We start from the raw sequence: 12,500 nt of genomic DNA, 5'->3' as shown, positions 1-12,500 counted from the left end.
TTATGACATAAAATCGGGTCTTGTCTGAGCAAAAAGAGAAAAAAAATATTTCAAGCCCTGATGGTAAACAGTCAGAAACACACCTCAGCTTTTGGACCAATGAATATGTCACCCTCAAGGGCACCAGCCATAACACGCACATGTTTGGGGCGACCAACACTAAAAAAATCAATCAAAGAAAATTAGATGGGCACGTTCGTCGTTGTAGTGTAGTGGTGAAGACACAGGACTATAGATCTAGAGGGCCAGAGTTCGAGAACCCGTAAATGCATAGTACAGTCCTTTGATCCCTTGCCATGTTGTAATGTTGACAAGTGTATGAATACAGAAACTGATAGGATGATCTAAAACATAAAGATGTGTTGAGAAGGGTAAGAGGGAAGGTAAAGGTGTTTACAGTCATTTTTGTGGGGTTGATAGCTGCTTTAATCAAATGAGGATCACCAATTTAACCTAGGTAAAAACGGATTCAACCTGAGAACGGATTTCACCGACAACATTTATTCCTGCACACAACTGATGCAAGCAACTTCCTAATAGTATTGCCTATGCACACAGCTGAAAACCTTGACTGGCTCTTTATTACATGGCTCTTTATTGCATGGTACTTTGCACGAACTTCACAATGTGTTACAAGGTGTCCTCTACTGCTCTTTGGTTCAGGCTCTAGTTAAGGTCACGGTTAGAGAGTCACTTTGTGATGCCTACACCAACAGACCATTTTACAGTTCTGTGCTCAGTTACCAGGCCTTTGAATAAAAGCGAGGCTGGAGTTGACCTTGCTTTGATACAAAGCTCACTGGTTTTCTTATGTAACCCATGTTGAAATGCTAACAAGTTTCTTTTTGCATAAGAAAAGAAGTACGGCTTGTATCAAAATAAGGTCAACTCCAGCCTCACTTTTATTCAAAGGCCTGGTAACTGAGCAAGGCACTGTAAAATGGTCTATTAACATGAATCACATCATGTATCTGTACCCTCAGCACTTTAACTTAAGGGCATTTCAATTAAACCCCGGCATCTTTGAAAATAAGGACATACCATTTACCTTTTAACAAAGGGGTTTGCTCACAACTATTTTTCTTGCACAAGAATATTTTCGGTAGATAATCATCCCCTCTTCATAAAATTAAATATTATAATCTGTAATTTAGGTTACAATCAATCTCTTGTGCACTATATTGCTTGTTCAGTACTCAAAATTCAAAAATACAATCTAGCGATTAAAAGTTAATAAAAAACCGAAAAAATACTCACAAGTTTGGGAAATGATATTTGGGAATTTGATCTCCAGCAAAACCAGCCTTGATGACTCCTGATCCCTAAAAAAAGAACCGTATAGATTGCTAAAGAAATCTCCTCTCTCACCAGCAGTAATATGGTGCTGTCTAAACCCCTGGTTTGAATTTACTAAATATTGATTTAAAACTCGGTCTTACATTGTCGATCACTATGGGTTGATTTGCTATCACGTCAAACTGATCCATAGCTCAGGTCAAAATATATTAACATCTAAAAACACGAGAGGAAACAAAAATAATACACTTTCCACAGTGGAAAAATGGCAGACAAGCCTTCCTTCCACGTGACACGTTTTGTCCAATGAGATGATAGTTCGCTGTCAACTGAAGTTACTGCTAAGAAGCACTATCCAGCGGTTAAACAAAAAAAAATAGATACCCTATGTATGGGAACTTTCAATGTGTACGGTACAATGTATGGCCCCATACATAACGTACCTACCCAAAAGCGATGTCACTATGACCGGCAAGATGGCCGGTAAGCTATCAAATGGTTCATGGAATTTAGTGGCCGAAATAGGAGCACGACTGATCCTTTTCGCTATTTTTATGTAAGTAGTTCATATTCTTGTGTATTAAATCCAAAGAGGAACACATTTAGGCAGATCAAGTGTCTGTTTCACTGTTTGTGTGATAGTGAACAGTGGACGTCACTCAGTGGAGCTCTCGGTTTTCGGAGTGTAGTCGCTTTTTCTTTCAGTATAATTCGTTGATCTCTCGACGCGCGCATATCGAGACGGGATTTCAAGAAACCAACCGATGGGGCTGGACAATCTGCGAGCCATGCAAATTTCGCATTGAAGTCTAAGCACCTATTTCAAATAGCGCTGATAAACTGTTATTAAGTCTAAGCACCCATTTTAAAACGGTTAGCTTTCAATAACTGTGTGATTCGCATGACTGGCAGCCATGGCTTGCATGCCTCGCTGGCTCGCACATTGTCCAAACTCCCAACCGAGGCGTGCTAAAACCTATCAAAATCGATTTTTTTTTGTCTGCTTTACATTTTATGCTTTAATTTTAAGCTTAGGTTAGTTAGTTCAGAAGTTTCCTTTGTTTCAGCTAATGATAATAATATGAGACAAAGGAAAATCAAAATTTAATTTTAAAGTAAGAGAAAAAATTAAACTACAAATTAAAAAAGCAAAAAAGTAAATTGACAGTCTCTTTCAATAATTTCCTATTTTATTTTCAGGGTTGCTGAGGTCACCTTTTAGTTTGTTCGTGTAGAGTTCATACTCTTGCTTTTGATCACCCTGGAGATTTTATGCACCGTTCAATACTTATCAGTTTTTGTAGAATATTCTGTGAGAGATCATCAATAGTCATTTTTTTGTTGATGCTTTAACTGCACAAGATTTTTTGATGAAGTGGTATCACTTCTGTGTAATATAGCATCAAAAAACCATCTAAGTCAGTAATTCACGAGTGGTATTTATGCCAAATAGCACATAGAAATCATGTTACCGTTATAATTATTTGTTTGTACTACAACCTGAGAAATTCATTATCGGCCCAGCTGGTCTGGACATCGAGCCAGGTCGATGTACTTTTCTTGTTAGTAGTTTTTTGGTTTTCTGAAATTTCTTTTTGTTCTTGACTCTCCTGAATTTCAAAGTCTGGAAATCTTTCCACCATTTTTTTTGTAATAACTCATGCAATGAGATTATTTTGTGATTTTGGTTACCATAGTACCTGTAATTTTCACATGTAGGTGTTTCAAATTAAGCTGAAATACATGTACCTCTGCTCTCAGCCAATCAACTTGCAGAAATTTCTCAGGTAGTAGTATAAAGATAATAAAATTATTATGTTACTGCCCACTTTGTACTGTTGAGCCTGAACTGTAGCTTTGTATTTTCAGTATTATTATTATTATTATTATTATTATTATTATTATTGATTGATTTTCTTTTTGATTAATTTTCTCTAGGGTATTAGAGTATACACCAGCATTTATACGAATCATTCATGAGGAAGAAATGTGGTTATACAAAAATCCAAACTCTGAGGACACTATTTCTACCAAATTGATGTTTGTGAGTTACTGTTCTATCATTTATTGCACATGTCTACAGGGTTTTTGTTAAGCGCCAGGTGCCGGCGAAATGCGCCGGCTGGATTTTGGCCGGCGATTGTTCCATATGAAAAGGGAAACAAACGATTCTTAGTTGAATCACATGGTATCATTTGATATCAAACATAATGTTGAACTGAAAAGATTGGAATGAAATATTTTCAGAGTACCTCAAGTTTTGTTAGCTCTATGAGAAGTAAACCTGTTCAAAGGAAATGTTGTTTCGAGCATTTGTTTACTGTTTTCTCTTTCTGTTTCTTCCTTCGCCATAATTTTGTTTCCGCAAGGCTTGGTAGCCCCACATTCAAGGCGTTGCTAAAGATTGCGAAAATTAAGATGTCGTAACCAGGCCTCCAGTACACATAGGAGGAAGATTCTGTTTCTTTATTTGAGCAAAGGTCATCAAAGATAATAATTATCTTTGATGATCTTTGCATAGAAGAGTCTTGTTGCTTTTTGTATCAAAGAGGCCTCAGGTTGCACCAGAGCGCACCAAATCAAAATTCCCGGGGAAGACCTCCCTCAACAGGGGGTGGGCCATCCCTCTTCCCTGCTAGGGTTGGCATCACCAGCCATAGAAGGTGTGGCGCGCCTTCTATCAGCCGGCTCACCTAACTTTTCTTCCTTAGCTACAACCCTGTGTCTACCATAAGGTAGTGTAGGTCTTGAAATTAACGAAAAAATCCAGTCCCAATTTTGCAACAAAATACGAAGATTTAGTCGCAATTTCGCAAATTTTATTGGCAAAATCATTGTGCTTCATAGTGTTGTCAGCGGTTTAGGAAAACAAAATATGAGCTCAGAATACTTGTTTGTAAAGAAACCGCTAAAAAGGGCAAATGATCAAAGAAATAGGAATGGAGTTGACATTGCAGATTGAGAGAAAATTCATGACGATAAACAAAAAAAAATTTGTCATTTCTTTATTTATTTTAGCAAAAGTAGCAGCAAACTGGCAACTGGTAACCCGTTTGTTTTGAGAGAGAGAAGGTGAAAACAAGTGGCAAATTTGTGACTTCTCCAGATATTTTAGTCACAAAGGGAAATTTTTTATCAGGCACAAATGCAACTGTATTAGTCGCAATTTCAAGCCCGGTAGTGGTATATCATTATCATATCAAATGTTCATAAATACAGTCGAACCTTGGTTATCCGGACATCAATCATCCAGACTTTCAGATTATCCGGAATTTTTTCTTTGGTCCCATTTTATGCATGAATGTTAATAAGTTATTGTCTCAAAAACTTAAAGCGGTAAAAATTCAGGAAGCCTGCAAAAAGTTTGTTTGAAACCGTGTGTTTTTGCATTGCTTTCAGAAGATCGAAGCTTCAGATCCAAAATGCACTCTAATGTGTTCAGTTGAATTCTGATTGGTTCAAATGTTTTGTTGCCGAGGGAATGTCACGCTTGAAAGATTCTCTGTTGCATGCGTATGTTGTCGTCAAAACCTCAAATTTGGTAACTTCATGTCTTTGTTGTGCAGAGGACTGCAAACATACTTGCTAAAATCTGTGCTGCATGTGCAGCACAATTTATGCTCTTTTAACCAATGATATTGTTGTTTTGTGGCATTGTCGTAGTCATAGCCGTCAATTTTTCTTAATTAATTAACTTCCTTATTTGTGCGTGGGATGGCGCATGGGTTATGTGTAAACAAACAAAAAGAACACCAATTAAAAATTGCAAGATGATAAACAGACACCGGTAGCCCAAGCTCGATGTATGTGTATCTATACTGTATTATGCAAGAGTAGAAATATTAGGATTTGTATGGGGAAAACGGTTTTTCTAAAAATTGCCTCAGGCTTGTGTTTCTTTGTCTCTGGTACAGTTTCTGGGTCGATTAAGAGCAATTTAGGTGCTTTTTGGTTCCTCTTCTTTTCCCTCTCTGTATGGAGAGAATACATAGAGGGAAAAGAAGAGGAACCAATAACCACCTAAATCGCTCTCAATCAAAGAAACACAAGACTGAGGCAAGGTAAGCTATTTTTTATTTTAAATCGTAAATATTCTTTTCAATTTTGAGAAAAAAAATGTTTTCCCCATAAAATTCCTTGTAAATTATTTCTACTCTTGTATAATATAGTGCAGACACACATACATCGAGCTTGGGCTACCTGTGAAACAGACAATTATTTCATGTTTAGAAAAAAGGGAAAAAGCAACTTGAATGTAGCCATTGAATTTGGCATGGGCAAGCAGAAAATAGTTGTCTGATGAACAGATTTTATCCTTTGCTACCGGACGTTCCAAAGAAAGAGAAAGTACATGGAAGGAAGATAATGGACAGGAGGAGAAACAATTCTCCAGTTCAGAAGCAGCAGAATGCTTCAAAAAATACCTTTCATGGATGGAGAGACAAAAGGACACTGTCCCAGTTTAAGTTATCAAGCCTTGTTTAATGATGGACTGCACTATGCGATCACACTACAAATCTTTAAAACAAACTCACATGCTTCATTATTTTAGGAATAATCTTTAAGCTTTTAATTTGTTAATATTTTGAAAAATTGTCAAAATTGATGTTAACATAATTTATAGACATGTACACCTTCATGAAAGGAGACTGTTATTATTATTAATAAACAAAGATTTGTTGTCTTTATTTCTTTTGTTTACATAAAGGCCTCATTAATATTCACATTTTTGATTATCCGGACCCTCCATTATCCAAACTTTTTGCCCAAGTCCCAAGGAGTCCAGATAATGGAGTGGGACATAACAGAACCCACACACTACAGCAAAGAGTAGGGCATGGAGTTCCCAGTGCTAATGTTGTCAGTCTACTGTCACTTTGGTATTATTGTTATCATGGTTGGGAGGTTGGGAGGGTAAAATGCTCTGAAATACTAGCGACACCAAGCTACTTTTAAATTCAAGAGTAAGTAAAGATACAATGAATGATCATCGTGATGGGGGAAGCTACAAATCAGTTGAAAGCAGAACAAGAGTTGGGGACAGATTCTACTCTTATGGGTGCTTCTGTAGTGTATTATGCAGCATATAGCGTTTTACATGTTACGCAAGGCTGGGCAATCTAGAATATTCAGTGAGTTACATGCTGTTCTGTTTACTAGAGAGAAGTCAATAAAGACTTTCCTGGTTACAGTATTTTGTGGCCCATAATTTATATGGAGCTCTTTAAAGTTGAAATTGTCATGTGGTCATTTGTTTACCACTTGCCTGGTTTCCTTGCCTTATGGTGCTCAGCCTTTGATTTTTAAAAGACATGCCACCATTGAAAAGTAATCTTTTTATCACAATTTGACCAGATTTTAGAAAACAATTAGGGCCACACCAAGAACAAAAATTGAGGCAAGAATTTCTTGGTGGATTAAATGCAAGATTTATAATCTGAAATTTTTTTCAACAAATATTTCATAAAGAAATCTTCTGCTGAAGTCCTTCTTGCTTATGGTTCCACCATCCCTTCTTTCAAAGCAGAATACCAGTATGCAGAACTGAATTTTCTGAAATTTACTCTAATTCTGGAGGCAAAATAATGTCTTCTAAGGCTTTTTTTTTTGTTACAGGTAATTTCTGCAGTTGGCCCATGTGTTATTTTCTTTGTACTGGCAACTGTAAGAAAAGATAACATTGATGGTATACAGGCTTTTCTGGGTAAGACGTTTGCTCCCCAATGATGTTATTTAAGCTTTTTTCTACAGTATATTGGATAATTTTCTTATTATAGTAAAATATGGCAGTTGAATTAAACTATTCAATTACTATTATCATCCTCCAGCTTTTACATTAACAATTGGACTTAATGGAGTTGTCACAAATATAATAAAAGTTCTTGTGGGCAGGTGAGATCAAACTTCAAGAAAATCAATAATAATTTTATGGTATCATTTTTAAAATCGTTCATGTAATTATTTTCAAATCAATTTTAAAATTTGTAACATTGACAAATAAATGTTGTGGGTTACTTTGTGAAGCACTAGGGTTACAGAGGATTTGACTTGGGTGCCACTGGTAATAATATTGCACTAGACAGGTTCTTTGCTTGCCAACTACATTCGCTCCGAAGTCGAGCACACTAACTATGAGGCCATCGCGCCTCCTTTAGTTTCTTTTAGTTGTGTTCCCAAAAATCTACGTGCACGTGTGTGTGCCTAAAATTGAAGGGTTTTGTACAGTACAGCTAGCATGTGGGACATTTATTTTTTTAGAGTTATAAGGTGTTAATTAAGCAAAATTTTATACAATCAATCAGACTCAAAGTGAAGTGTTTATTCTATTTTAATTAATGCATGTGAATTTTATTGTAGGCCACGACCTGATTACTTTTGGCGTTGTTATCCCAATGGAGTTATTCCCCCAACCTTGAAGTGTGATGGTAATCCAGATGACATTATTGAAGGCAGAAAGAGCTTTCCTAGTGGCCATTCTTCATGTAAGTAGAATTGTTGAAGTATTAGCAGCCTTCAAATCCTATCACTGGTTCAAGGCTCCATAGTAATCAAATAAGATTATTTCCAATATTATCTTATATATGTAGTTATGTGATTACTGGTATGATGCTCCATTTCAAACTTGTAGCATCTATAGAAATTTGAACTCCTCATTTTGTTGGTTGCCATGGCACAAGTAGCTTTAAAGTGCTATTACACGTATGACCAAAAAATTAATTAAAAATTCTTTTTTTTTTTGGATTTCACAGCTACACCTGTATGTTAACATAAACCGAAGTGACCAAAGTTTTAAGCCTTTATTTCAAAAAGACACCTGTTTATTTTAACTGGAATTTTTCTATTGCATGGTCCACCATTACCAACTTTAAAATCATGAGAGAGCTTGGATCAAGGAGAAAAGGGTGACCCAAAAACACTGACCCCTGATCCATGGACTACCCCAACGGACCACCCAAACGGACTACCCCAAAAATACTATTTCAAGTAAGTACTATTGGTCGTAAGCAGCGTCACAATTAGTTCTAAGCCTAAACATCCATTTTAAACAGTGTTGGTCAACAGTATTTAAGTTTAAGCACCCATTTTAAAAAGGTTAGCTTTCAATAATTGTTGTGATGGCTGATTACTTCATGTAAGTGAAGTGAAACTGGTGCAACATTTATTGAAAGCTAACCTTTTTAAAATGGGTGCTTAGACTTAAATACTGTTGACCAATGCTGTTTAAAATGGATGTTTCGGCTTGGCACTCATTGCGAGGCTGCTTGCGACCTGTAGTACTCTCTTGAAATAGTATTTTTGGAGTAGTCCGTTTGGGTAGTCCATGGACCAGGGGTCAATGTTTTCAGGTCACCCAGGAGAAAATGTCAAAGACTCACTAAGTTTAAGAATGCAATGTGTGTGTGCTGAATTTATATACAGCACAGGAGTTTGGGCTTTCAGACTTTCTAGGTTGTGTTTTGCATATTACAATGAGCTGCGTTTACTCAATGAAATTTTAATCTAGTGAGTAAATGATGTCAGTTTTCCCTAGATCCAATGCGCTGAGATCCAATCAGTCAGTTTTGAACGTGACTAATGGTGGACCATGAAATCCAAAACTTAAAATCAAATTAAACAGCCTTTGGATAAATTTCAAAGTCTCAAACTGTTGCCAGTCAGGCGTTAATCAAACGCACTTTAAAAATCTGAAGAAAAAAAAAATAAGGGAGTTTTTGATCATACGTGAAGGAGCACTAATTAAGAAAACAGGGGTTTCAATAAAATTTGAAGTTTCTGTTGTCATTATAAGTCAAAATTAAGTTTAGGTTTGAAAGAATCTGTCTTAAACTACATGTACTTCAATTTAGGGAAAAAAGTAGCTGACTTCTCTGAGAGAAGTAACCAATGAAAAGTGTCAACTGTCAGTACTTATTGCAAACAATGAGAACATTATTGGCTAATAAAGGGATTGTATATAAAGCATGTGAAGATACAATGTACCTGTACATGTAATTTGAAAACTACCAGATCTGAAAAAAGGTCTTTGTCTTGTTTCTTTATGTTATTTTCTTCTATATTCTACATGTAGTTGCATTCAGTGGCCTAGGATTTTTGTCACTTTATCTGGCTGGGAAATTACACTGCTTCCAGTCACAAGGAAGAGGTCAGGGCTGGAAACTGTGCGTTGCATTGGTGCCTGTAGCATGTGCCCTGGCTGTGGCACTTACTAGATACTCAGATTATCGTCATCATTGGCAAGGTATTCTAGTTTAACATTAGACAATGCCATAACTGTGTTTATTGTGTGGCTGTTTAACAGAAAGATCTTTGGAACTTATTCTTTATTTTTCCCTCCACAGATATAACAGTGGGCGCAATGTTGGGTAGGTTGAAAATGGGCAAAAATATAGTTTTATGAAGATTAATTTCTTTGATATTGTCATGAATACTTGGGAGAAGTAAATCAGCAATTGACTGACACTTGCTATGACTTGCATGAAAGAAGACAAAAAATAGTTGCCCAACACCATTTCAAGGCAAACCTGTGAAATATTGGTTAAAATTTTACAACTGTACTTACATGTACTTTTTATTGTACAAAAAACCAAGAGTTTTGAGCCATAGTATAAAAAGGCAGGCACATAGTACTTAACAAATTACATGTATTCAACTGCAACACTTGTAGTATGCCTTTTACTTGGTGTCACTTCGGCCAGATGAGCATTTCAATTGCTATAAACTAGTAATGATTTTTTGCTGTCTTCATTATTGCTCCTACAGCATTTGTTTCCCATGGTTATATTATTTTGTATAATTATGGGCATTAGATTTGGTGGTAAACGTCAGATCAATTTCCTTTCAATACAAGCTGGCCTAGTTCTGAGAAATACAATTAACTATACATATGCATGCAATTCGCAACATCCCTCTCCTTGATATAGCCCCACAAATTGCACTCTTTTGACTAAAAAACGTTCGGCTTTTTGTTGGTGTTTCAGGCCTGTTCTTTTCGTATCTTTGCTACCGACAGTATTATCCGGCACTCAACAGACCTCACTGCCACATGCCGTACTGCACAGTCACACCAATCAAGCACACTGAAGAACATGATCATCTATTACCAATGATTGTCAGAGAAATCAAACCTGTTCATCCCATCCCGTTAAAGTCATTATGATAGTAATGTGTAATAAATAACTGGTTTATTAGTGCCTAAAAATTATCTTATTCGTTAACATTATAGGTCTTGTAACTTATATTCTCACAATTTTCATTTATTGTGGAAGTTGAATCAACGGCCAAGGAGCCACTTAAAGATAATTTACAAAAATAATTTTATTAACAAATTATTCTATAAGTTATTCTCATCCTGTACCTTCCATGTCAATCAATAAAGCTTTAAAAATTATGACCTGAGAAACATAAAATTTCCACTATTTGAAATTTGATAAAAATTCAACATTTCTGATTGGTTCAGATTCAGGATAACAATTATTGTTTTCACATGGTCTCCTCGATCTCTTCAATCTCTTACATGAAAGGCTTCAATTCAAACCATCCGTTGTAATGTTTCATTTTTTTCTCATACGTCTCCCGATAAGTGTCGTTAGATGTGCAGGAATTTGTTTCTCACCTCCGTTTTTTTGTTGGTAATTTACGTGTCGAGTTAGTCGTCATGTTTCTAAGGTACCTTTCGCCCATACCATATGCCCTACAGTAAGTACTCATATTTCCCAAAACAATTAAATAGTCACGGCACGCTTTGTCTAATCGGCTGGTTAATGCCCCTTCCATGACAGCTCAGACAGCGTTTGTAAACTACTTTTAATTTATGTTATTTATTTTTAACCATTTTTATTTTTGTATTTACCGCCAACCTATTTGCAAGAATCATTTTTGATTGAAGCAAGTTAATGGCAGAGAGATATATCTAACTTTCGGTTGCAATGCATGAAGCGGCTCTCGTAAGGTATAATCGCACCTAACTGGACAATTGAAGCGATTGTCACTTCTAGACACCTGAAAATTTCAGGCGGCGTCCAACCTATAGCCGACAGATTGAAGTGAACTTATTAAAGTGCGAGGATCACTTCTATTTGTCGTCTATTATCCGCACTTCAAGTATACATTTCTTTCATTAATCAGTCCTTTCACATGAGCCCAACAAATTGATGTATTGCACCGGCATCGGCACAGGTCATGGCTTCGAATCCCGTAGAAGCCGCCTCAATTTTCAAGTGTTGAAAATTGCTTAATTAAATTGTGCGAAGATCACTTTTACCAGTCGTCTATAATTCGCACTTCAAATATACATTTCTTTCAGTAAGGTACATTGTGACGTTGTTGATACTCATACCGAAAACAAAAGCGGAGATTAATTAAGACGTCACAAACAATAATGGCTGCCACAGTTCGTTACTGATAATTCCCAAACAAGAAGACATTCGCAAGACTTTACTAGAGCTATTTAACGTTTTCTGACTTATCAGTTGTATTTGAAATTATGGCAATTTCAAGTCATTGAAAAATGTTTTACTTTTAGAGTAAAGGTATCAATTATTGTTCAAGGGGTAAGGGCATAATAAATCCGCCATCTCTTAACTTTTTTGAAAAATGAAAGGTTTAAGAAAGCGGAGGTAGCAATTACAAACTTCAGAAAAATAGAGATACCCCGAGGAGGTCACTCTGGAGATCCAAACTAAAGCACTTACCCTTTTTCATGCTGCCGGAAAATGAACAAACATGGAAGCTTTGGCGTACTGTACATGGTAAAGATAAAATTAACTCTATTAAAATTATTTTAAATTGATTTTGTGTGGCTTTGAGCAAATACCCACCCAAGATGCATGATTCACCTGGCTTTTTTGTCGAATGGTTGTGTCAAATCCCGAGTCAAGAACTGAGCAATAACCCTGTGGTGACGTTAGTATGGTTGGAATTGCTCGCAAGCGAGTTCCTTACTTTAGCCTGCGAAACTTGAAGGATTAACCCTTTCAGCCCCGATAGTGCCAAATGGCACTTATAGATTTTACTCTGTCTAACGCCAGACGATTTTACTCGTCAATGGGGAACCCCTCGGGGCTTAAAGGGTTAAGCTAACAGCGTGAAAAAACTATGTCCCCGCTTAACCCTTTCAGCCCCGATAGTGCCAAATAGCACTTATAGATTTTACTCTGTCTAACGCCAGACGATTTTACTCGTCTATGGGGAACCCCTCGGGGCTT

General features: G+C 36.5%; 2 protein-coding genes across 2 annotated transcripts in view; one reads left to right on the top strand and one right to left on the bottom strand.

The window, feature by feature from the left end:
• LOC138007164 (alpha-centractin) overlaps nt 1–1,598 on the bottom strand; it is a 14,783-nt gene extending 13,185 nt beyond the window's left edge. Inside the window, exons 1-3 of the mRNA XM_068853921.1 lie at nt 1,440–1,598; nt 1,258–1,322; nt 84–159 (exon numbers count right to left, since the gene is read on the bottom strand). Of these exons, the coding sequence (XP_068710022.1) occupies nt 84–159; nt 1,258–1,322; nt 1,440–1,487 (189 nt within the window). The 5' untranslated portion in view covers nt 1,488–1,598. The remainder of the gene's footprint in view (nt 1–83; nt 160–1,257; nt 1,323–1,439) is intronic.
• Nucleotides 1,599–1,722: 124 nt separating this feature from the next.
• Nucleotides 1,723–12,085, top strand: LOC138007163 (phospholipid phosphatase 4-like). The gene is made up of 8 exons (XM_068853920.1): nt 1,723–1,852; nt 3,235–3,340; nt 6,913–7,000; nt 7,125–7,188; nt 7,654–7,778; nt 9,365–9,535; nt 9,636–9,659; nt 10,275–12,085. Exons 1-8 carry the CDS (start codon nt 1,761–1,763, stop codon nt 10,451–10,453), a joined length of 849 nt encoding a protein of 282 aa, XP_068710021.1. The 5' UTR covers nt 1,723–1,760; the 3' UTR covers nt 10,454–12,085.
• Nucleotides 12,086–12,500: the final 415 nt, after the last annotated feature.

The sequence above is a fragment of the Montipora foliosa genome, chromosome 6, assembly GCF_036669935.1.
Source record: "Montipora foliosa isolate CH-2021 chromosome 6, ASM3666993v2, whole genome shotgun sequence".
Classification (NCBI taxonomy): domain Eukaryota; kingdom Metazoa; phylum Cnidaria; class Anthozoa; order Scleractinia; family Acroporidae; genus Montipora; species Montipora foliosa.
The sequence above is the reverse complement of the archived record's forward strand: the minus strand, read 5'-3'. Positions and strand labels throughout refer to the sequence as shown.